Genomic DNA, 24597 nt, shown 5'->3' on the forward strand with positions numbered 1-24597 from the left:
CAATAACAGAATAGCACTAAGCATAGGAAAAATCCTAGAGGAAAACCTGGTTTAGTCTGCTTTCCAACAGACACTGGGAGACAAATTCACCTTTCAGCAGAACAATAACCTATAACACAAGGCCAAATATACACTGGAGTTAATAACCAAGATGCCATTGAATGTTCCTGAGCGGTCTAGTTACAGTTTTGACTTAAGCTTTTACTGCAGTGGGCTAAATCATGGTCACAACGAGTGTTTCTTGGTAAGTCTTAAGCAAATCTAGTTTGAAACAAATCTATACACCTCACACACATGGTTATGGGTTTAAAAAAAAGAAGACACCTGTACCATGCCAGATATAGAGTTGAAATGTATTCAATGTTGATTTTGTATCCCAGAAATACACTTTAAATAGATCACAGAAGACTGAAATATAACACAACTGTTTGCCATAGAAACACCGGATTTTCAGGGTTTAAAAATGTTTAGTAATTATGAAAAATATTAATAACATTCAACCCATGAGGACACTCGGTCATCTGACTGCAGGAAAGGGCTACATTGGTTTGAAAATCTATGGAAAGACTTGAAAATGGCTGTCTAACAATGATCAACAACCTGCTTGACAGAGCTTGAATAATTTTTTAATAATATAATAATATAATATATGCCATTTAGCAGACGCTTTTATCCAAAGCGACTTACAGTCATGTGTGCATACATTCTACGTATGGGTGGTCCCGGGAATCGAACCCACTATCCTGGCATTACAAGCGCCATGCTCTACCAACTGAGCTACAGAAGGACCCTTTTAAAGAATGATGTGTAAATATTGCACAATCCAGGTGTGCATTGCTCTTAGCAACTTACCCAGAAAGACTCACAGCTGTAATCGCTGCCCAAGGTGATTGTAACATGTATTAACTTAAGGGTGTGAATACTTATCTAAATGAGATATTTCTGTATTAAATTTTCAATAAACGTGCAAACATATCTAAAAACATTGTGGTATTGTGTGTAGATTTGTGGGTAAAAAATCTATTTAATACATTTTTAATTCAGGCTGTAACACAACCACATGTGGAATAAGTCAAGCGGTATGAATACCTTCTGAAAGCACTGTAAACCTAGTCCCAAAAGCCCTTGGAATATACCGTACCATTCGAAAGCCTGAGGAAGTTTTTGTCAGCTAAAAGATGCTGGATGATATATCCAAGCCATTTGACCCTCCCAACAATTGAAATAGGCACATTCAAACAGGCAGATATTCAAAACCAAACTGCAAAATATTTTCACCCCCAAATTATCTAGATTTTGTCATTACAACAAAATTACATTTAATAGAAATTATTTCTGAATGTTAATTCTCTAAAAGATAACATGCTAGCAATGCTTGGACCATACATTAGCTTACTCTGGATACATTTTGTTTCTGAAGAGTGATTGAAAGGGTGGTTGTTTAAAAAGAAAAGTATATTCATAGCAAATCAGCCAGCATCTGATGGCAATCAACACTCCACTCATATTCTTCCAACATAACCTTCCCCAGGCTTTTGAGAACAACGTGATACAGGAGTCATGAACAAAGGATGGTTCATTATGCTCAAAACTACATTGAAATATGTTTAGCGGAGAGTGGAGTATGTTGAGACAATTTTTTACATTCAGCATCACTACGTCTAGGGGAAGATAATATTCTATAACATATAAGATAATAAGATATCTAAGTACAGTGCCTTCGGAAAGTATTCACACCCCTAGACTTTTTCCACATTTCATTTTGTTACATTATGACTTTAGTCTGTTTTCTTTTTTATTAAAAAGGTTTTACAATTTTTATTAAAAATGTAAAACAGAAATACGTTATTTAGATAAGTAGGTGAATCCTGTTTCCATTGATCATCCGTGAGATGTTTATACATCTTGATTGGAGTCACCCTGTGGTAAATCCACTTGATTGGACATCATTTGGAAAGGCACACGCCTCTCTATATAAGGTCCCACAGTTGACAGTGTGTGTCAGAGCAAAAACCAAGCCATGAGGTCAAAGGAATTGTCCGTACAGCTCCAAGGCAGGATTGTGTCGAGGCACAGATCTGGGGAAGGGTACCAAAACATTTCTGCAGCATTGAAGGTCCCCAAGACCACAGTGGCCTCCATCATTCTTAAATGTAAGAAGTTTGGAATCACCAATACTCTTCCTAGAGCTGGCCACCTTGCCAAACTGAGCAATCGGCAGAGAAGGGCCTTGGTCAGGGAGGTGTCCAAGAAGCCGATGGTCACTCTGACAGAGCTCTAGAGAACCTTCTAGAAGGACAACCATCTCTGCAGCGAAAGCCCAGACATGAACCCAATCTGACATCTCTGGAGATACCTGAAAATAGCTGTGCAGCAACTCTCCCCATCCAACCTGACAGAGCTTGAGAGGATCTGTAGAGAAGAATGGGAGAACCTCCCCAAATACAGGTGTGCCAAACTTGTAGCTTCATACCCAAGAAGACTCGAGGCTGTAACCGCTGCCAAAGGTACTTCTACAAAGTACTGAGTAAAGGCTCTGAATACTTATGTAAATGTGTAATTTTAAATTTTTGGGAATTAGCAAAAAATTCTAAAAACCTGATTTTGCTTTGTCATTATGGGGTATTGTGTGTAGATTGATGAGAAAAAAAATAAAATTGAATCCATTTTAGAATAAGCCTGTAACCTAACACAATTTGGAAAAAGTCAAGGGGTCTGAATACTTTCCCTGTATCCCTGAAATTAGCCAGAATTAATGTAAACACAATAGTTTTGAAAACATAGCTTGTCCAAAAATAGTGGTCTCGGTATGGGGTAAATTGAGCATAGGAATTTGGTAAGTTGAGCCGCCTTGGGGTGTGGGTAATAGTGCTGGTAGGTCAAAGTTGAATTCAAGGAATGGGGGTTTGGTATATTGTGTATCTTAAATGTATGCCTACATTCAGATATAGATCTGTCTTCAATATGACTTACCCTTCCATTTATTGACCAGTTGTCTGGGACACGGATGTTGTTTCGATGTGCTAATTCGTAGGCAAGTTCTCTACATTTGAGGCTACTAAGCCCATGAAACTGGTCTGCAAGATTCTTGATATCGGTAGCAACCTCAACCTTCATTTCATCAGATAAGAAGTTGCGCACCTCTGCTGCTCTGTTATAGACTCTCTTTCGGACAGGTACATGTTTGTTTTCTTTTTTGTCAATGTACCTCTTCAATGTTATTCAGACTATATTTCATCACTTGCTGCTGCTCAAATGGACTTCTTCCATTCTCTCACTTCCTTGGCTTCTCAAGAACCTCAAGGGGGGCTAGACCCCTGCTTGTTTACGGTGCATGATGATGTCTGCTCTGTAACAAAAATCTTGAGTTCATATGCATGACACATTGCACAAATACTATGCATATTATGGATAAAACTGACAAAATGTAATAATAATTTATATGGGATATTGTGGCCATCATCTCAATTTGCCCCAAGGCAAAATGTTGACTTTATTAGCCCACACAGGTACAAGGATGCACTTTCATGCAAGGTTTAGGACCTCATATTGTAGCTTATAGAGACCCCAATTGATATACAAAACAATCTTAAAACTTTTGTTTAGATACAATTATCATGAAACTCATAACACAATAAATACATTTGACTTTTCTTTGGTTTCTTCTTTTACCGACTCCATGAAATGATGACCTCTTCCTAAATATTTGGTTACCTGATTAATTTTGTGTATGGTCTCCTAGAAACAAAGGGTGACTCAACCAAACCTTTGGCTCAACTTACCCCACTCACCCCTCAATTGTTTAATGTGACAATTGATTCAGTCTCACGTAGTGTTTGTGCAGCATTATAGTACAAACTTATAAAGGAAGCAAACATACTTTTTTCTGGAGAAGGCAGTGGAAAATGAAGATGAACATTCCTTGGAAGGTGTTGAATATTGTGAAGAGGTATGCCATCACGACAGAGGACTCGTTGATAAAGAACAAGCCGAACGACCACGTCAGTCCCATCAGGCAAAGCAGTGCAAACGCCCCCAGGACCCAGGATCTGAACAAACAAATACATTTTTTTTAAAGGAAATCCAGAGTGAGGGGGATATTGTGTTCTCTTGGAATAACGATCAATCTGTGCTAGCTAGACCATGACAGGTGGACAGACTGGACATCTACACCGGCAGATTCAGCCAAGGAGTCCAAAAACTCAGACCACATTCACACAATGTTTATGGGACACGCGAGCTTGACTACAGATACTGTTCTTTTGGTATCATATCATATCTGGGGAGGGGGGGGGGGGGGAGATCAATCTCCATAAAAATTATTACCTGCGTTTTGTCTCTCTTTCAACAAGTCTTTAATATATTTATTATTTCTATAGGAAAGCCTGGAGCCGGTTGTGTGAAGGTCCTATGGAGCCTTCAAACACCTTCACAGGTGAAGACACACAACAGCAAACTGGATAAAGACACGACGGACGGATGGGCGAAGAGACATGGGGATGTGAACAGTAAGGAAAGAAAATGAGGAGCACCTTGGAGTGATCAGAGAGAGAGTGAGAGAGAGAGAGAGAGAGAGAGAGAGAGAGAGAGAGAGAGAGAGAGAGAGAGAGAGAGAGAGAGAGAGAGAGAGAGAGAGAGAGGCAGAATGGTGAGAAAAATCAACTACAGGCTGAAGAACAGTCTCAGACTTCTGAGGCTAATGTCCTTACTTGATAAATGGTTTATTATCTTCATAGCTAGAGAGCATGATAAGCGGGAAAGAGAAACACAAATTAGATCAGACGCATCACAGCGTGGTTAGTTGGCATTTTGAGGCAGAGATCTTCACCTTTGATTTTAGGAAAATTACGAGGGAATGAAATTAGGAGGCTAACAAGTAGCGAGAGTGTGTGTGTGTGTATTTGGCTGTTGATGAAATTACAAAATGTGTAAACTGGTCAGTTCAAACCACTTGCGTGCCGTTCAATTTGTGTTTATATCACTATGTCCGCTCTGCGATGAAGACAATTTGGGGGAAATGTATGGTGAAAGCTTACCCAGGCAAATCGGTATTATAGTAGCCGTCACAAACGCGATAATTACTGGTGTGGAAGACAGGACAGAGAGAAAAGAAGAAACGCAACAGGAAGAGAAACGAGAGACGCTGCAGATTAGCTTTCCCGTTGACATGCAACATGCAATGACACTGGTGCTATGCTGATTCCCATCTATGTGGTTGACTAACCAAAGTCCTTGAGGATTGGTGCAGACAACATAAGACCACAAGAAGACAACAGAAAATACAGTAATACTTATACGTGTACAAATATTGCTTGGAGGAAACATGTTATGCGGTGTAGTTTCATTACGCACCAAAAAGACAATATCCACTAGTGATTCAACTGCAATGTGAATAGAACACATGCAGAAATAGAATGTGAGCAAATGTGCACATTTAAAACACATAATCACCTAATGCATTTCATTAAACATTGCAGAGGTGAACTGGATATCTATTGGCACTACTTATGGTTGTGTTTTTTAAAATTTCTAATAGTAGTAATTAGACCACTAAAAATTAATGCCTCAATGTTCCTACACACAGTGGGATGGAGCTGAGATGATGTTGTAATGTCATGGTGTGAATTGGTTAGGGTTAGGCTATGCAACCAAGCCATGGCATCGAAAATAACACTCCCTAACCAACAAACCAAAATGCCCATGTCTTTCAGGAGCCCCTGTATTCTGCTCACTTATTTCAAGCACAATATATAGTTTTTTTGTCAATGATAAACAATCAAGACTTTGGAAAACATTTACTTTCCCCAAAGCAAAACACGTAGCAAATGCAGAGGTGACTGAGAAAACCACACTCGTTAAGGGATGGGGAGGGAGTGGAGTTAAGGGAGGGTGGACTTCTTTTCTAGGACTCAAATTGTTTTTGTTGTCCCATGGGAATCACATGACAGTGCTTCCACTCACCCCACCCTGAAGCCCTAACAGCGTATACAATGAGCCAGAAGCTTACGAATGGTTTGTGCCATGCCAACACAATCCAGTGGTCGCTGACACAGAGGAATACAACAAAGACTAAAGACCATTCACAAAGTAAACGTTGTCATCATTGCAGGACGGTCACGCCATAATCCCCCACCCGAAACCACCAGTCTCTGTGTAAAATATGATCTCCCTGGAGATCAATTGGAATTCCTCTGGTCAATTTTCTGTATGGACGATTTAAATGTGTACCAGATATAGATACATTAATGCTACCGATAAGGACACAAATTTGACTTATCAAAAACATTACCTCTACAGTACATAGAACATTTTACCATGCCATACAGTACTATTGTCTTTATGGGTTTGTGGAAATATCTGTTTATTGCCAAGAATATTGGAAAATGTGCATTTACCCAGAATCTCTACTTACTTGATGTTCTCCAATCTGCTGGAGTCTGGTTTCAGAGTAGTGGAGTGCTTCCCCATTTTGTACATGGTGATGACCAGGAAGATGAGATTGAGCTGTCAAAACAGAGTAATGGCTTTGTTAATTGATGGAGATTAATGGCATGGTGAAGGAGAAAAAACTGTTAATTTGTCTATAACTATTAAAATAGGAGTGCCTTCCCGAGCTTCTCTCATCCACTGCCCTAATGTAATAGACATCTATCGTCCTGCAAGACTCAGACAAGCAGACTGGCGCCAAATGTTGTGTCATTCTATATCAATAAGACCATGAACATGCATTATAATCCATCGCAGTCCAGCCAAAAAACACAGCTACAGTCTGGCAACTATAAAACGCTATATGGTACGCAGTATATTTCTTCAATTCCTGTGCAGGAAAATAGACAGACAGGCAGGGAGGGAGAGATTCCCATCACTTTCACTTCCTTGTTTTAATACCAGATGAAATCCTGAGAAAGCCAGTGGTACATATCAAGTTCAGAGTGGTATACTGTGTGCTGTATCTTTCAGCCCTTAAAAATATATCAATACCATGATTTAGAGACACTGAGGGAGCTGCATGGGCCAATCAGGAGCAGCTCCAAATTATTTACTCCTAAAACTATCTATTCTGAGACAGAACCGGTTCTCTGACTCTTGAACGCACGCACATACGCATAGCCTACTGTCTACACTACCGTTCAAAAGTTTGGGGTCACTCAGATTTCCTTGTGTTTGAAAGAAAATCAAATGTTTTGTTCATTAAAATAACATCAAACTGATCAGAAATACAGTGTAGACATTGTTAATGTTGTAAATAATTATTGTTGCTGGAAACAGCATATTTTTTTATGGACTATCTACATAGGAGTACAGAGGCCAATTATCAGCAACCATCACCCCTGTGTTCCAATGGCACATTGTGTTAGCTAATCCAAGTTCATAATTTTAAAAGGCTAATTGATCATTACAAAACCCTTTTGCAATTATGTTAGCACAGCTGAAAACTGTTGTACTGATTAAAGAAGCAATAAAACTGTCCTTCTTTAGACTAGTTGAAAATCTGGAGCATCAGCATTTGTGGGTTCTATTACAAGCCCAAAATGGCTAGAAACAAAGACCTTTCTTCTGAAATGAAGGCTATTCCATGCGAGAAATTGCCAAGAAACTGAAGATCTCGTACAACGCTGTGTACTACTCCCTTCACAGAACAGCGCAAACTGGCACTAACCAGAATAGAAAGAGGAGTGGAAGGCCCCGGTGAACAACTGAGCAAGATGACAAGTACATTAGAGTGTCTAGTTTGAGAAACAGATACCTCACAAGTCCTTAACTGGCAGCTTCTTTAAATAGTACCCGCAAAACACCAGTCTCAACATCAACAGTGAAGAGGCGACTTGATGCTGACCTTCTAGGCAGAGTTCTTCTGTCCAGTGTCTGTGTTCTTTTGCCCATTAATATTTAATTTGTATTGGCGAGTCTGAAATATGGCTTTTTTTTCCAACTCTGCCTAGAAGGCCAGAATCCCGGAGTCACCTCTTCACTGTTGACGTTGAGACTGGTGTTTTGCGGGTACTATTTAATGAAACTGCCAGTTGAGGAATTGTGAGGAGTCTGTTTCTCAAACCAGCCATTTCCAATTACAATAGTCATTTACAACATTCACAATGTCTACACTGTATTTTTCATCAATTTGATGTTATTTAATGAACAAAAATGTTGCATTTCTTTCAAAAACAAGGACAAGTGACCCCAAACTTTTGAATGATATTGTATGTTATAAACAGGGTTCGTACAGACATTGGCAAGTCAAATTCAAGGACTCAAGGAATTCTTCAAGCACTAAATTGCCATTTTCAAGGGCCTCGATTTTATATTTAAAATTATAGAAAAAAACTCTCGCCCAAAAGCATGCAAAAAGTGTCAAAAAAGTATACATTACAACTAATGCATTTTATAGTTCTTCCTAATGGCACTATGCATTTCCATTCAAATTATGATGACATTCGAAGTATGACAGGATAATATGGACATTGCCTGACTAAATAGATTGCATGCGTGATGATTTGTAATGCCTACCCGTGGAGGTGTTGGCGATACAAGCACACTGATAACGCCTGTCCACGTAGGCTAGCAGTAGCATTATGCTCACCCTCGCCATTTGAGATGTTCTAGGGGTTTGTGTCATGGTTTTGAAATGAGAAATCTCAACCCCCAAAATGTTTCACTTTGTATTGGAACGCTTTGTATGGAAAGCCAAGTTGAAGCCAACATTGTCGTCCTCACAATAACTGCACATGGTTTTACCGCAAAAAAATTAACAGACGAGCGCAATCCATGTCAATTGAAACGACGGAAACAAACAAAAGTGTCTCCCTCTCACAACAATTGATCAGAAATAACATTTCTGGATAATTATATTGAGCAGTCCGAGCATATAAATCAGCTCCAATCATTTCAAGGACTATTCAAGGACAAAATAGAGGAAATGTCAGATTTTCAAGGTATTCCATCACTTGATTTTCTGAGCTCCAAATTCAAGTACTTCAAGCACTCTGTGTGAACCCTGGACGAATGTAGAAAGACTGCTAATAAATTATAGAAACAAACAAACAACCAACAACAAAACATGTTTGTTCTACTAATATTAACCTTCCACATCTTGATTTCAGAAATTACAGAAATTCTGGTGAGGGGTGATTTAACTATATTAATTTTAAATAGTTTACTTAGTTGAACATGAACAAAGCTCAATTGTCTCAGGTTATCTTCTGAAAGCTGCAAGAGCAAATGAAAGAGAAAAAGAGCGTGAAAACACCAATGTGAAGGAATGAGACAAATGGAGGTGCTTTGTGAGCTCCATAATGTACTGGACATGTCTGGCTGTTCATTCACGCTCCCCTTGCGCTCTACTGCACTCTGCTATGAAAGGAGTAGCTAGGTGATCAATATCTCCCCCTCCCCCGCCTAATCAACCAGTGGAGTCACAGAACAATAAGCAGAGCATAACAAGCGAAGGCGAGAAAAAACAAACAGAAATGGAGCAGCTCCTTTATATCATGGACTTTCATAGTGATGCAGCGTTTTGTTTATGCCGCCATCAGACAAATCATTTTTGTCACTTCGCTTGCATGAGTCGGGCACTTGGAAATGCCTTTCACACACCCTGGAGTGGTGACATGGATCCAATGAGACAGAGGATGGAGACAACAGTACTTTAAAGGACCCTAGCTAGCATAGCACATGTTCACTACCCCCACCAACATGCTTTCTCTGCCTTCCCCAGGGCCCAGTCTACCTAGTGAGAGTGGCAGCCTGCAAGCTACTAGGCCTGGGCCTCTCTCTCTCTGCTCTGAATCATCACCGCTAGCCAAGCAGAAGCATCTCTGCCACACTGGGACCGAGGAGAAAGCTTTTTCCTGAGCGAGTATGTGTCGAGTGTGTGCTACAACCCTGAACTCCTTGTGAACTGGGGATAAAATATTAAAGGTGCAGATGGAGCTGTCCGGATGATAGGAACTGCTTGCGACGTGTCATGATCCAAAGTCTTGCTGTTAAAGCATCTCAGGCATACTAATGGTTTCCCCCCACCACTCATTACTTCCATGTTCCTTCTTCATGGAGCTAATACCCTCTGTGCCCGGAGACAGGGCCAACTAACCTCTTGCCTGAGAACAGGGCTGAACAGAGTGCTTCTTCAAGCTTCACTTCAAGTCTGGGCTTTAAGACGGCTTTCGGGGAGGTGGGGGGAGTAAAAAAAAAATAGGGAGGAAGAGGAAAAACAACATTTTTGTGAGTGCTTTTCACTGAGCCTGACCAACTCGGGTTAGACCAAAAGTTACACAGCGGGAGAGTATGGTGTTCGAAGACAGGAGCTGTGGCTGCTGCAGCTAGCCACTGAATGTGAGATTGGATGCTTTTTTTGTCTGTCTGTGTCTTCCTCTCTCCTATCTCATTGACAAGGACAAAGCCAATTTGTTGAGGAACCAGGGTCACAGGTTGTGGAAAACCTTGCTCCCACACATTCCCTTGAGATCCCCTACCCTTGTGCTTCACCGTTTGTTGTCAATTTCTGCAAAAAGTAAAAAAAGCAGCATTACGATACCTCCCTCCGCTAGAACTGCAAATCCACATTCCTGTCCGACATTAGCACTGCAACAATATATCAGTTTTGTCAGGGTCACCGTTTTATCATGCAGGTCACTGGGACCGGGATTCCGGATTATCATCTCAACAGCCAACACATTTTTTCATGCAAATAATTCTGAAACCAAAGAGAAGAAGAAAAAAAAAACATGTCCAATTTAGAGAATAACTATCTCACGCAGTTGGCAGAGCATTTGCTGACACGGGGATAAATATTTGACATACTCCCTTTTAATTTGCAATTTAAGGGAATTGTATTATATTTCTCTACTGAACGGGTAAGTCGTTCGTGTGTTACAAAGCCTCGCTGGCCAGCCGTTGTCATAAAGCAACAAAGCACCGCAATAAAATGCGGCAAAGAGGAAGCCCTCCTTCTGGCAGCTGTGTTCTCACTCAGGGAGATCAGCGCGTCTGTAAATCCAGCCATTACGCCTGATAATGAACACAGCGCTGAGCAAATATTGCTCTTCCTCCCTCTTCACGGGAGACAGTTTGGAGACTGTTACCATTCACCTGGTGTGAAAGAGGCCAAAACAATAGACAGTCAAAAGGGCTCTGACATCCGATGAATGCCACCAGCAATTTCTTATTTCTTTTTTTTCCAAATGGGAAAATAATACTCCCCCGGGCCTCTTCCCTGGAAGCCACCGAACCTCCATTGATCGAGTTGGAGATAATAATGTCATGACCAGTAAATAACGCTTGAACAGCACATACATTGAGTGAACAAAACAGTAGGAACATTTGCTCTCAGAACAGCCTCAATTCGTCAGGGCATACAGGGTGTTGAAATTCTTCCCATGGTGACTCCAATACTTCCCACAGTTATGTCAAGTTGGCTGGATGTCCTTTGGATGGTGGAACATTCTTGACACACACAGGAAACTGTTTGAAAATGTGTGAAAAACCCAGCAGCATTGCAGTTCTTGACACACTCAAACCGGTGCGCCTGGCAGCTACTACCATACCCCGTTCAAAGGCACTTTAATATTTTGTCTTGCCCATTCACTCTCTGAATGGCACACATAAACAATCCATGTCTCAAAGCTTAAAAATCCTTCTTTAACCGGTTTCCTCCCCTTCATCTACACAGATTGAAGTTGATTTAAAAAGGGATATCAATAAGGAATCATAGCATTCCCCTGGACTCACCTGGTCGGTGATGTTTTTTTTTGTAAGGACTCACGGTCAAAACATATAGACAAAGCAGGAAGAGGTCTGTCCATGATAAGGCATTGCTCTGCTTTCTTCACATCTCAGTCAACCAGACAGGTCCTACAGGCTCTAGTTTAGTCGCACCTGGACTATTGGCCAGTTGTGTAGCCATACAAAGAGGGACAGGTAAATTGCAGTTGATCCAGAACAGAGCAGCACATATTGCACTTAGATGTACACAGAGGGTGAATGTCAGGAACATGCATGTCAATCTCTCTCGGCACAACGTTGAGGAGAGATTGACTGCATCACTAATGGTCTTTGTGCAAAGGTACTGAACTGTTTGTTCAAGCAGTTAGCACACAGTTCGGCCACTCTTGCTGGATCGAATTCCCGAGCTGACAAGGTAAAAATCTGTCGTTCTGCCCCTGAGCAAGGTAGTTAACCCACCGTTCCCCGGGTGCCGAAGACGTCTTCACCTCTCTGATTCAGAGGGGTTGGGTTAAATGCGGAAGACGTATTTCAGTTGAAGGCATTCAGTTGTACAACTGACTAGGTATCCCCCTTTCCCTTATCAGTACAACACAAGACATGCATTCCGAGGTCTCTTCACAGTCCCCAGGTCCAGAACACAGGCTAGGGAAATGCACAGTATTACATAGAGCCATGACTACATCAAACTATCTGCCACCAAAGGAAACTCATGCTAGCAGATAAAAGAACACCTTATGGCACCATGGGGACTGTGAAGACACAGACATGTTTTATATATTTTGTATTGTATTTGGCACTGTATTATTTATTGTATTATGTAGGTGGGTGACCTTGCACAAATCCTTGGCTTGTGCGAGCTGCAACGGCATAAAGGGCAGGAGCCATCTCTTGTTTCTGAAGCGTGGGGCAGAGGCAGGATATTATCTAGTGTATATTATGTGTATTATGTATATTATGACTATTATATTATGTATATTATTTGTTGTGTTTAGTTTCCTGTTTGGACCCCAGGAAGTGGTTAATTCTGAATCCCAATAAATACTACTAATACTACCATATACTACAGCATGGAGGCATGAAAAGAACTGAAATGTTTTGTATTTTGTGTCCTCTTTGTTCAACAAATGGATTTGAGCAGGAAACGTTGGGTTTCACAACAACAACAAAAAATTCAAAGATACTATTTGACCTTATGTCTTTTCACACTGTGGTTGTTGTACATCTCATCGGTCCTTGATAGAGACAATTGCGAGTAACTATGAACATACTGTATCAGTGTGGCCAATCACTGAGGAACATTTTTCTCTCTCTCTTTTCCTATCTCTCTCCCTCTGCCTCTCAGGAAAAGAAAACTAACTTACCATGATGATGAAGGTGACAGGTCCTAAAAAGCTCCATATGAAGTGATTGTCCACTCTTAGCCAGCAACTACGATGGAAGATAAAACACATTTTAGGAATCCGTAAAACAACAACACACACGTAAGAGGAAAAACTAAACCTAGTCTATCAACAGCCTCCTTAGGCCAAATATTAATGCACGGGCATGAAATATGAGGACAAAAACGTACCCTGCCCCTGTTAACACATGGTAGTTAGTTTATTGTCAATAATCAATGGAAAAGCCACCTAAAAAAGCCATCTAAAAACAAAGTCCCATGTTGCAGTTACATGGTTACACAAGACAAAAGTGAGGACTCTAGCCTCAACCCTGAAGCTTAGCTAAAATACTATCATTAATCTATGTAAAAGCCTTTTTCCAGACAGCACTCCTCTCTTTAAGAGAGCATTTAAAAACAAGAGGTCGCAGGAGGGTCTTTGAACAGAAAGGCATTAATGTTGCCATGCCCCCCTAGAAACCACAGTGTTGCGTCTGTCAGGCTCTTTAAAATGACATAAAAAATGGATCAGTCCATTCCAGGAAGGGGTCCCAGGTACAGACAAAAGCAACGACAGAAAAGATAGTTCTTAGTCACAGGGCTGCGTATACACACGGACTAAATGGACTAAGACAGTTTTTTAGAGAACACAATAGCGGAATTTAATTTTTTTTACGTACGCTTTCTTTGTCCCGTAGCTCCTGTAGTCGATAGCAGCAGAGACACCCACCACAATGGCTGGGAGAAGGTATCCAGATACATAGTAGTACTTCTTCCTTGAATGTTCACTCTCGAAAACTTCCACCATCATCAGGTACAACTGAACGCCCTCCAAACACATCCAGGAAAACGAGGCCAGGAAGAAGAAATGCAAAATCCCAGCGACGATGGAACAGCCAACCTATAGTGGATGGATTCATCATTTCAATTGATCAAAATACTATAGATAATAACTTGAAATAAAGTAACAACTTATGAGGAATTAACTGAGCAACAACATTCCATGTTAATCTTCTCAAATCCCAGTGAAAATGATGTCATTTAATTGAGTGCGATTGTTATTATACAGTGGTTATGTGCATTTCAATGTAAGTAATGAACAGAAGTAAAAGTTATCACGCTTCCCTTTGAAAGACAAGAAAATATTCAAACACACTATGCTCCGTACAGGTTCGCTCAAGTTCGACCTTGCAGCTGGCTGCTTAAAATGACAGTTGTCTTGAAAGGCTAAGTGCTGCAGGCTCCATGGTCAACCTATTTGAATGACTTCTGGTTTTGTCCTTTCATTGAGCCTTGGTTGTACAGTGAATACTGACTGTGTGGAGGTGGAAGGTACTATGACTACACAAAGGCCATGGAGAGAAGAAGAACTAAAAGAGAATACAGAGGAAATTAAAGAACTAAAAAGCGTGCAGAGGCTGTATTGAGTGTTTCAGAACGTTCTAAACGAAAGCTTTCAGTGACGAAGAAAAAGGTGGAAAGTACTGCATGACATCCCTCCTCTGTAATCCATATTAATGGTGCTGTCTGTCTGACCCATGCCATGCAGAGGACAAGTACTGAAGGTTAAACACAACTATGTTTGAAAGTCACATGACTTTCACATTGAAGTGTTTTTAGTTTGGGGTGCAATAGAAAAACATACATAAAATAATATATTCACAAAAAAGTGGTCAATCTGTGCTGCTTACCTTGGGTTCGGTCATATCAATACCGATTAGGAATATTAACTCGGCAATGAAGAGATTGATGCACAGGTTCTTGTGGATGGTGTTGCGATCGCTCTGCAGGCCCCGGAAGAAGCAGAAGGTGAAAATGCTGATGGCCAAGCACACCAGCGAGACAACGATGCCCACCCGGGTGATGACAGTCAAGAGTAATTCGTGCACTCCAACTTGGCCCTACGGGGATAACGGATGGGGCATATTAATATGCCTGTTTTTGTCAATAAAAAATAGAGGACGGCCAATGCTTCCATACTTCATTTCGGCAAGAGCCATGGGAAAATTACTTTTCTATTGCATAGGAGACATGAGGAAATAAATGCTCAGCAGCCATCAATCATGGACAGAGCCCTTCAGATGAGTACAATTAGCATCTGATAGAGGACAACTGACTGGGTGGAATTTAAAGCAAGGCGCTGTAGTTAGGCCACGTCCTATTAACTCCTACAGAGGCTTTTTTAATTCCTACAACCTGCATACACCTGAAAAACATGATATTTTAAACATGGAGTATTAGGCCTATAGACCCTCATGAAATACACTTTGTGGTACAATAAACTCATTGAAATGAATGGGCTTTAGGAAAATGAATTAATCTAATGAATAGAGGGAAATAAAGATGAAAGATGATACTGCAAATATACCAAAATGTACATTAGAAATAAGTGTATTTAACTATTTCATGTGTTATCATCTGTGATTAATTTGTACTTTTAAATTGGTTTAAACTATACAAATTGTTTTACCCAAGAATAAATCAATTAATCAATATACCAAAACAGGAGCTGCTTACCGAGATTTCTCGATGTGCCATGAGAACTGCAAAGTTGGTGAGATGACTGCAGGAGCAGGTGGTGTGGGTCTTATTGGAGCCCAGGAGCTTGCAGCCCTGGGTGGACCAGTATCCCATCATGCTCCGCTCCGAATAATTCCAAAAGGAGCAATTGGAGTTGAAGTAGTGGTCCATCTGATGATAAGATTAAGTGTTGAAATAACTGACTGTCCAAATCATAATTTGTACAGAACCTATGAACTTTTTTCCACTCGCATAAAGATACTGAACTGATAAAGGGGAGGTGCATAATGCATTTTCTTAATTTATTTAATAAAACAATATCTAATTTGGTTGTCTACTTACTAAATCTACCAAGGGAATACCAACAGGACCCTGAACAGCTTCTACCCCCAAGCCATAACACCACTAAATAGTTAACCAAATAGCTACACAGACTATCTGCATTGACCCTCCCTGTACAAAATTTTTAACTAATCACATACACTGCTATATGTACATATTTACCTAAATTACCTCGTACACCAGCGGCAGGTAGCCTAGTGGTTAGAGCATTGGGCCAGTAACTGAAAGGTTGCTAGATCGAATCCCTGAGCTAACACGGTACAAATCTGTCATTCTTCCCCTGAACAAGGCAGTTAACCCACTGTTCCTAAGACATCATTGTAAATAAGAACTTGTTCTTAACTGACTATCCTAGTTTAAAAAATAAACATCAACTTGGTATTTGTACCCTGTGATAAGTGATAAGGCCGGTGTTTGGAGGATGTGTTGTAGGCCAGACATGAAATCCCGACACAAATCCAGGGTTGCAACCCAAGCCGGCAAAGATGTTAAGACGAGGTTCCTTTTGGCAAACTCCAAGCGGTCTGTCATGTGCCTTTATGGTAGAGTGGCTTCCATCTGGCCACTCTACCATAAAGGCCTGATTGGTGGAGTGCTGCAGAGATATTTGTTCTTCTGGAAGGTTTTCCCATCTCCACAGAGGAACTCTGGAGCTCTGTCAGAGTGACAACTGGGTTCTTGGTCACATTCCTGACCAAGGCCCTTCTCCCCCAATTGCTCAGTTTGGTGGCCAGCTCTAGGGAGTCTTGGTGGTTCCAAACTTCTTCAATTCAATAATATTTTTAAAGCTTTTCTTTAATTGAACCTTTATTTAACTAGGCAAGCCAGTTAAGTCTGAATACTTAGTTGAAGTTGGAAGTTTACATACCCTTAGTACCTGTGGATGTATTTCAAGGCCTACCTTCAAACTCAGTGCCTCTTTGCTTATGTAAATAAGGTATTTCTGTTTTTCATTTTTAATATGTTTTCTAAAATGTCGAAAAACCTGTTTTTGCTTTGTCATAATGGGGACATTCCAGAAGATATAGTCCCGACACAAATCTAGAGTTGCTACCCAAGCCGACTGGTCGTTTGTTCTATTGGTTCAGTTGCTAGAGACGAGACCCAGTCGTTCAGTCTTTTAATTCAGTATCAATGGATGCAACCCAGTCTTTGTTCTAAATTGTTCTTTTCCCCTGCTTGCTAGCTAGCCAACTACGGCTAACTTACAAAAAGTGCAACCAAAATAACAGCAAAGTAGACAAATTTGCATTTGTTTAAGCTGTTTTCTAGTACATTTATTTGGATAAATCAAGAATGCACTAATGAGGAGCGATTTCGCATGGCATAGAAAATGTGCCCACTCATCAGGACAATGTTGTTCAGAGGAGCTAGCCAACAACACAGCTAAAACAATCACTTCAAACTGAAGCTGGAAAGACTGCAAACTCGCTGCTTTTTTTAGGTTTACACTTTTTCAATTGACATTTCTTTGTATATATATATCCATATGATCCCAGCTGATTCATGATTTCAACTGGTTGAGAAACCCTGCCTGCCTGTTTGTTCCTCATGTTATTATTGTTTCTTTATACAATTGGCTTGTCTTTGGAAATGAACAATTTCCTGGATAAAGAACGGACTCATGCGTAGCCCTCTGGGAGTCCATCTTGACAACTTTAAAAGACAAAGTTTCGTCTGACATTGTATGTCTAATCTATGAGTTAATTTGTTCCTCTATAAAATAAATGGGAATAATTTATATCCTAAAGTTGATATAGACAGTGCCTTCAAAAACTATTCATATCGCTTGACTTATTCCAAATTTAGTTGTGTTACAGCCTGAATTCAACAGGGATTACATTTATTATTTTTCTCACCCATCTACACACAATACCCCATAATGACAAAGTGAAAACAGGTTTTTAGAACATTTTGCAAATTTATTGAAAATGAAATGCATTACTCATTTACATAAGTAATCACACCACAGAGTCAATACTTTGTTAGAAGCACTTTTGGTGGCGATTACAGCTTTGAGTCGTCTTTGGGATGTCTGTATCAGATTTGCACATCTGGATTTGGGGATTTTCTCCCATTCTTCCTTGCAGATTGTCTCAAGTTCTGTTGAGTTAGATGGGAGTGGCAGTGAACAGCAATCTTGAAGTCTTTCCATATATTTTCAATGGTATTCAAGCCTGGGCTTTGGCTGGGCTACTCAAGGACTTTCACATTTTTGTTCTGAAGCCATTCCATTTTCATACCACAGAATCTTTTCATTAACTTTCACATGCCATTTTGCAAACTCCAGGCATGCTGTTGTGTACCTTTTTCTCAGGAGTGGCTTCCATCTGGCAACTCTCCCATAAAGCCCAGCTTGGTGAAGAGTTGTAGATACTGTTGTCCCATCTCAGCCAAATAAACTATGTAGTTCCTTCAAGTGGTCATTAGGTTCTTGATCACCATGCTGACCAAGGTCTTTCTTGCCCGGTTGCTCAGTTTGGTCGGACGGCCAGCTCTAGGCAGAGTCTGGTAAGTTCCATATTTTTTTTATTTCCCAATGATGGAGAACACTGTGCTCTTTGAAACTTTGAACACTCGAGAAACTGTTCTATACCCTTCCCCAGATACAGTTGAAGTCGGAGGTTTACATACACCTTAGCCAAAACCATGTAAACTCAGTTTTTCACAATTCATGACTTTTAATCCTCGTAAAGATTCCCTGTCTTAGGTCAGTTAGGATCACCACTTTATTTTAAAACTGTGAAATGTCAGAATAATAGTAGAGAGAATTATTTATTTCAGCTTTTTTTCTTCCACAATAAACTTCCCACAATAAGTTGGGTGAATTTTGGCCCATTCCTTCTGACAGAGCTGGTGTAACTGAGTCAGGTTTGTCGGCCTCCTTGCTCGCAAACACTTTTTCAGTCCTGCTCACACATTTTCTATAGGATTGAGGTCAGGGCTATTTTGTCAATATATCCACATAATTATCCTCCCTCACGATGCTATCTATTTTGGAAGTGCACCAGTCCCTCCTGCAGCAAAGCACCCCCACAACATGATGCTGCCACCCCTGTGCTTCACAGCTGGTATGGTTTTCTTTGGCTTGCAAGCGTCCCCCTTTTTCCTTCAAACATAACAATGGTCATTATGGCCAAACAGTTCTATTTCTGTTTCATCAGACCAGAGAACATTTCTCCAAAAAGTACGATCTTTGTCCCCATGTGCAGTTGCAAACCGTAGTCTGGCTTTTTTATGGCGGTTTGGGAGCAGTGGCTTCTTCCTTGCTGAGCGCCCTTTCAGGTTATGTTGATATAGGACTTGTTTTACTGTGGATATAGATACTTTTGTACCTGTTTCCTCCAGCATCTTCACAAGATCCTTTGCTGTTGTTCTGGGATTTTTTCAACACCAAAGTACATTCATCTCTAGGAGACAGAACGCATCTCCTTCCTGAGCAGTATGACGGCTATGTGGTCCCATGTTGTTTATACTTGGTTACTATTGTTTGTACAGATGAACATGGCTTGTGGAGGCCTTCAATTTTTATCAGAGGTCTTGGCTGATTTCTTTTGATTTTCCCATGATGTCAAGCAAAGAGGCACTGACTTTGAAGGTAGGTCTTGAAATACATACACATGTACACCTCCAATTGACTCAAACTATGTCAATTAGCCTATCAGAAGCTTCTAAAGCCATGAAATAATTTTCTGGTATTTTCCAAGCTGTTTAAAGGCAGCCAAGTTAGTGTATGTAAACTTCTGACCCACTGTGATTGTGATACAGTGAATTATAAGTGAAATAATCTTTCTGTAAACAATTGTTGGGAAAAATACTTGTGTCATGCACAAAGTAGATGTCCTAACAGACTTGCCAAAACTATAGTTTGTTAATAAGACATTTGCGGAGTAGTTGAAAAACGAGTTTTAATGACTCCAACCTAAGTGTACGTAAACCGGAAGTTTACATACAGTTGAGTTTTAATGACTCCAACCTCAAGTGTATATTCCTCATCACAATTCTATTTCAAAGATCTATAGTCAGTTCCTACTCTGACATGCAATGTCAACTGTGGGACCTCATATAGACAGGTGTGTTTCCTTCTAAATCATGTACAAACAATTGAGTTGGCCACAGGTGGACTCCAATGAAGTTCTCAAGGACGATCAAAGGCAATTGGATGCACCTAGGCTCAACACTCTATTTAGTCAATTTTGAATTCAGTCTGTAATACAACCAAATGTGGAATTTAAAAAAATATATATTTATATACAGGTAACTGACAAAATAAAGGAAACACCAATATAAAGTATCTTAATAGGACGTTTGGCCACCACGAGCTGTCTGAACAGCTTCAATGCACCTTGGGATAGATCCTACAAGTGTCTGGAACTCTATTGGAGAAATGTGACACAATTCTTACACAACTAATTCCATCACTTGGTGTTTAGTTGGTGGTTGTGGAAACGGTGTCCCAGGCACCACCCCAGAATCTCTGAAAAGTGTTCTATTGGGTTGAGATCTGGAGACTGAGACATACACACACACCCTTTAAACTGTGTGTGTATCGGTCTGTCTCAGTCACCAGATCTCAATTCAATTGAAGACCTACTCGTCTCAGTCACACACACAATACAGTGGGGCAAAAAAAGTATTTAGTCAGCCACCAATTGTGCAAGTTCTCCCACTTAAAAAGATGAGAGAGGCCTATAATGTTCATCATAGGAACACTTCAACTATGACAGACAAAATGAGACAAAAAAAATCCAGAAAATCACATTGTAGGATTTTTAATGAATTTATTTGCAAACTATGGTGGAAAAGTATTTGGTCACCTACAAACAAGCAAGATTTCTGGCTCTCACAGACCTGTAACTTATTATTTAAGAGGCTCCTCTGTCCTCCACTCGTTACCTGTATTAATAGCACCTGTTTGAACTTGTTATCAGTATAAAAGACCCCTGTCCACAACCTCAAACAGTCACACTCCAAACTACATTATGGCCAAGACCAAAGAGCTGTCAAAGGACACCAGAAACAAAATTGTAGACCGGCTGGGAAGACTGAATCTGCAATAGTTAAGCAGCTTGGTTTGAAGAAATCAACTGTGGGAGCAATTATTAAGAAATGGAAGACATAAAAGACCCCTGATAATCTCCCTCGATCTGGGGCTCCACGCAAGATCTCACCCCGTGGGGTCAAAATGATCACAAGAACGGTGAGCAAAAGAACCACACAGGGGGACCTAGTGAATGACCTGCAGAGAGCTGGGACCAAAGTAACAAAGCCTACCATCAGTAACACACTACGCCGCCAGGGACTCAAATCCTGCAGTGCCAGACGTGTCCCCCTGCTTAAACCAGGTACATGTCCAGGCCCGTCTGAAGATTGCTAGAGAGCTTTTGGATGATCCAGAAGAAGATTGGGAGAATGTCATATGGTCAGATGAAACCAAAATATAAAACTTTTGGTAAAAACTCAACTCGTCGTGTTTGGAGGACAAAGAATGCTGAGTTGCATCCAAAGAACACCATGCCTACTGTGAAGCATGGGGGTGGAAACATCATGCTTTGGGGCTGTTTTTCTGCAAAGGGACCAGGACGACTGATCCGTGTAAAGGAAAGAATGAATGGGGCCATGTATCGTGAGATTTTGAGTGAAAACCTCATTCTATCAGCAAGGGCATTGAAGATAAAACGTGGCTGGGTCTTTCAGCATGACAATGATCCCAAACAGACTGCCCGGGCAACGAAGGAGTGGCTTTGTAAGAAGCATTTCAAGGTCCTGGAGTGGCCTGCATGGAGGAATGGGTCAAAATACCAGCAACAGTGTGTAAAACCTTGTGAAGACTTACAGAAAACGTTTGACCTCTGTCATTGCCAACAAAGGGTATATAACAAAGTATTGAGATAAACATTTGTAATTGACCAAATACTTATTTTCCATCATAATTTGCAAATAAATTCATTAAAATTCCTACAATGTGATTTTCTGGATTTTTGTGTCTCATTTTGTCTGTCATAGTTGAAGTGTACCTATGATGAAAATTACAGGCCTCTCTCATCTTTTTAAGTGGGAGAACTTGCACAATTGGTGGCTTACTAAATACTTTTTCCCCCACTGTATACCAACGTGATCGCGATTGTCTATACCGATCTAAAACAACACATACATCTGTGACGATTTAGGCTAGAAACAAGTGGTAAAATGCAAGAGGAAGACACAAATCTGATACGCATGGTAAGATCTTTACTCTATGACATTCAGAAGCTGACATACGACCTTCTAAAGTTGAGGACTCAAAGAAATTGGACTTTGCTTGGGAAGTAATCTTATACAATGTGTGATTCTGTTGGTATAACTTTCTGTGAAACAGAATATGTATAATTCAATTGAAGGTTCATGTAAATTATCATAAAACATATTTGGTAGCGGAATAACATTTTGGAAAATCGGGTCTAACCTTTATTTTCCTTATTCATTAATATTATTATCATCATTAAAATAGTAATAAGTCTTGTTAAGACTATGTAGAAGTGCAGGAAATGAGCTTCAAAACAACATTTCCTAGGTCCCTCAAATTAAACAAAATGATGGTGTATTTAATATAGGCTCTCTCAATAAACAATGATCTAAACCAATTTAAATGTAAATAAGGGTGCCCTGGGGATTTCTTTTTGGAAACCACTGCTTTAAACCCCTTATTGTTTTATATTTAACTAGGCAAGTCATTTAAGAACAAATTCTTATTTACAATGATGGCCTACCCCGGACAAACCTGGACCAATTGTCTGCCGCCCTATGGGACTCCCAATCACGGCTGGATGTGATACAGCCTGGATTCAAACCAGTGTCTGTAGTGATGCCTCTTGCACTGAGATGCAGTGCCTTAGATCGCTATCGCTATATCTCTTCTTTGAGCCATGTAGCTACAATAATGGCCAACTGGGTATTTTTATACATGACCCTAAGCATGATGGGCTGTTTTAATTGCTTAATTAATTCAGGAACCACACCTGTGTGGAAGCACCTTCTTTCAATATACTTTGTATTCGTCATTTACTCAAGTGTTTCCTTTATTTTGGCAGTTACCTGTGTATGCCATTTAGACTATGCTTTTATCCAAAGCAACTTACTTTGTACTTTTACATTTTACCTAGCCAGGCATTTATAATGAATTAAACGATTTCTGCCTGCCAGGCTCTTCTCTTTCCCAGCGGTTTTATGACCTCTCCATTCATTTAGCTTGGGAAGACTTACGTCAATGTGTTCCAGGGTGAAAATCACAGGGTCCGTGATGAACACACGACTGGACTCTTTGTTGATGGAGGCGGCGATGATGTCTGAATTTACGGCCACCGACACATTCCGCCCATAAGCATCGTTGGACATTTTGATCGTGGCGTTGTCAGTGCTGAGAAACTGCCCAAGGTTTTTGTACATAACAAACACCAGCTTGGCAACACCTGAAGAAAGGAAAAACAGAATAGGTAACATGTTCCTTCCAAATAAAAGCAGCAGTAACTGTAGTGTTAAAATAAAACTAAGGGCTGAGAATAAAAAAAAACGGATTAGACCATCGGGGAACATAAGTGGGCCTTGTCAGTTATCTTCAGAAAATATCATGGTGCTGGGTTTTAGGGTTCAAATCCTTAGTGGTCGCTCCTATCTAACAGTCCCACTGAGTAATCACTGTGCATTGTCAGTTTTGACAAGCTGCATTGACAGACCGGTTCGTCAGACTCTTCACCTTTTCATAGACACTGGAATGGAACAAAAAGTCTGAGCTAACACTCACACTCGGGATAAACACCCGCATGCAGCTCTGCCTGTGAATGAAGTGAGATTTCTGAGAGGGAAGTGTATGGGGTTTACCATTCCGACTGTTGAGCTTGACAGTATTGGAGGACAGCTGGATAGAAACACCACCCTTGCTGGCCTGTGGAAATTTGAAATCTTGAACCTGGCCGTCCGTGCTGAGCACATACACATCCAGGACTGGGGTTTTGTTGATGAAGGGGGAAAAAAGAGACAAGAAAAGAGAGAGACCGGGAGAGAGATACCAGACGTTACAGTGTGTTTTGAGTAAGACGAGGGCAATAAAAAAGAAAAATGTTGATGCCCAGGACGTGGTTGCTTACATTCCTAAGGCGAAGCAAGAGTGCGGGGGTGTTAGGTACTACAGCCACTGAAGACATTGTTCAAGGGATTCTATGCAACAACAATGTTGCTGCCGAGTTAAAATGTCAGAACCAAGGTGATCCTTTAGCTCCTGTTGAGTCCCTTTGTGGGATACAGTACACTTGTGAAAATCCGGTGAAAGACTGGATGTACAAGATAAAACTGCAGCATTTGAATAATAAAAAAAAGAAATGTTGTTGCAATGCACAGTGAACATTTTACATTCATTCCCTCTCATGTCCCGAGAGCTTTGAGGTGAAAGGAGGAGACAGGGTCTAAACACTGTTTTTACTAGGTCTCCGCAGTAGGGTAATGTTCACATTAATGTATAGAATTACATTGGGCCGACCTACGCATTTATAAACCAAGTCATCCCAATCTATTAACCTGGAAATTGTCTGAAATTCATCACTTTGTTTTACATGTACATTGTGACTGAACTCATTGAACAGACTCATTTTCTTTCTCGA

General features: G+C 40.5%; 1 protein-coding gene across 19 annotated transcripts in view; it reads right to left on the minus strand.

The window, feature by feature from the left end:
• Nucleotides 1-24597, minus strand: part of adgrl2a (adhesion G protein-coupled receptor L2a) — a 191851-nt gene that overhangs the window by 11059 nt on the left and 156195 nt on the right. For 9 of the 19 annotated variants that reach the window (XM_046298131.1, XM_046298128.1, XM_046298140.1 and 6 more), the window contains 8 exons: nt 23822-23944; nt 23207-23412; nt 15620-15793; nt 14794-15003; nt 13783-14003; nt 13086-13152; nt 6413-6504; nt 3881-4049 (listed from right to left, as the gene is read on the minus strand). In XM_046298131.1, coding sequence (XP_046154087.1) covers nt 3881-4049; nt 6413-6504; nt 13086-13152; nt 13783-14003; nt 14794-15003; nt 15620-15793; nt 23207-23412; nt 23822-23944 — 1262 coding nt within the window. Of the gene's footprint in view, nt 1-3880; nt 4050-4709; nt 4737-5036; nt 5082-6412; nt 6505-13085; nt 13153-13782; nt 14004-14793; nt 15004-15619; nt 15794-23206; nt 23413-23821; nt 23945-24597 lie in introns of all 19 variants that reach the window. The other 10 variants (XR_006831762.1, XM_046298137.1, XM_046298126.1 and 7 more) reach the window with 2 other exon arrangements.

This window comes from Oncorhynchus gorbuscha, linkage group LG14, assembly GCF_021184085.1.
Source record: "Oncorhynchus gorbuscha isolate QuinsamMale2020 ecotype Even-year linkage group LG14, OgorEven_v1.0, whole genome shotgun sequence".
Taxonomy (NCBI): domain Eukaryota; kingdom Metazoa; phylum Chordata; class Actinopteri; order Salmoniformes; family Salmonidae; genus Oncorhynchus; species Oncorhynchus gorbuscha.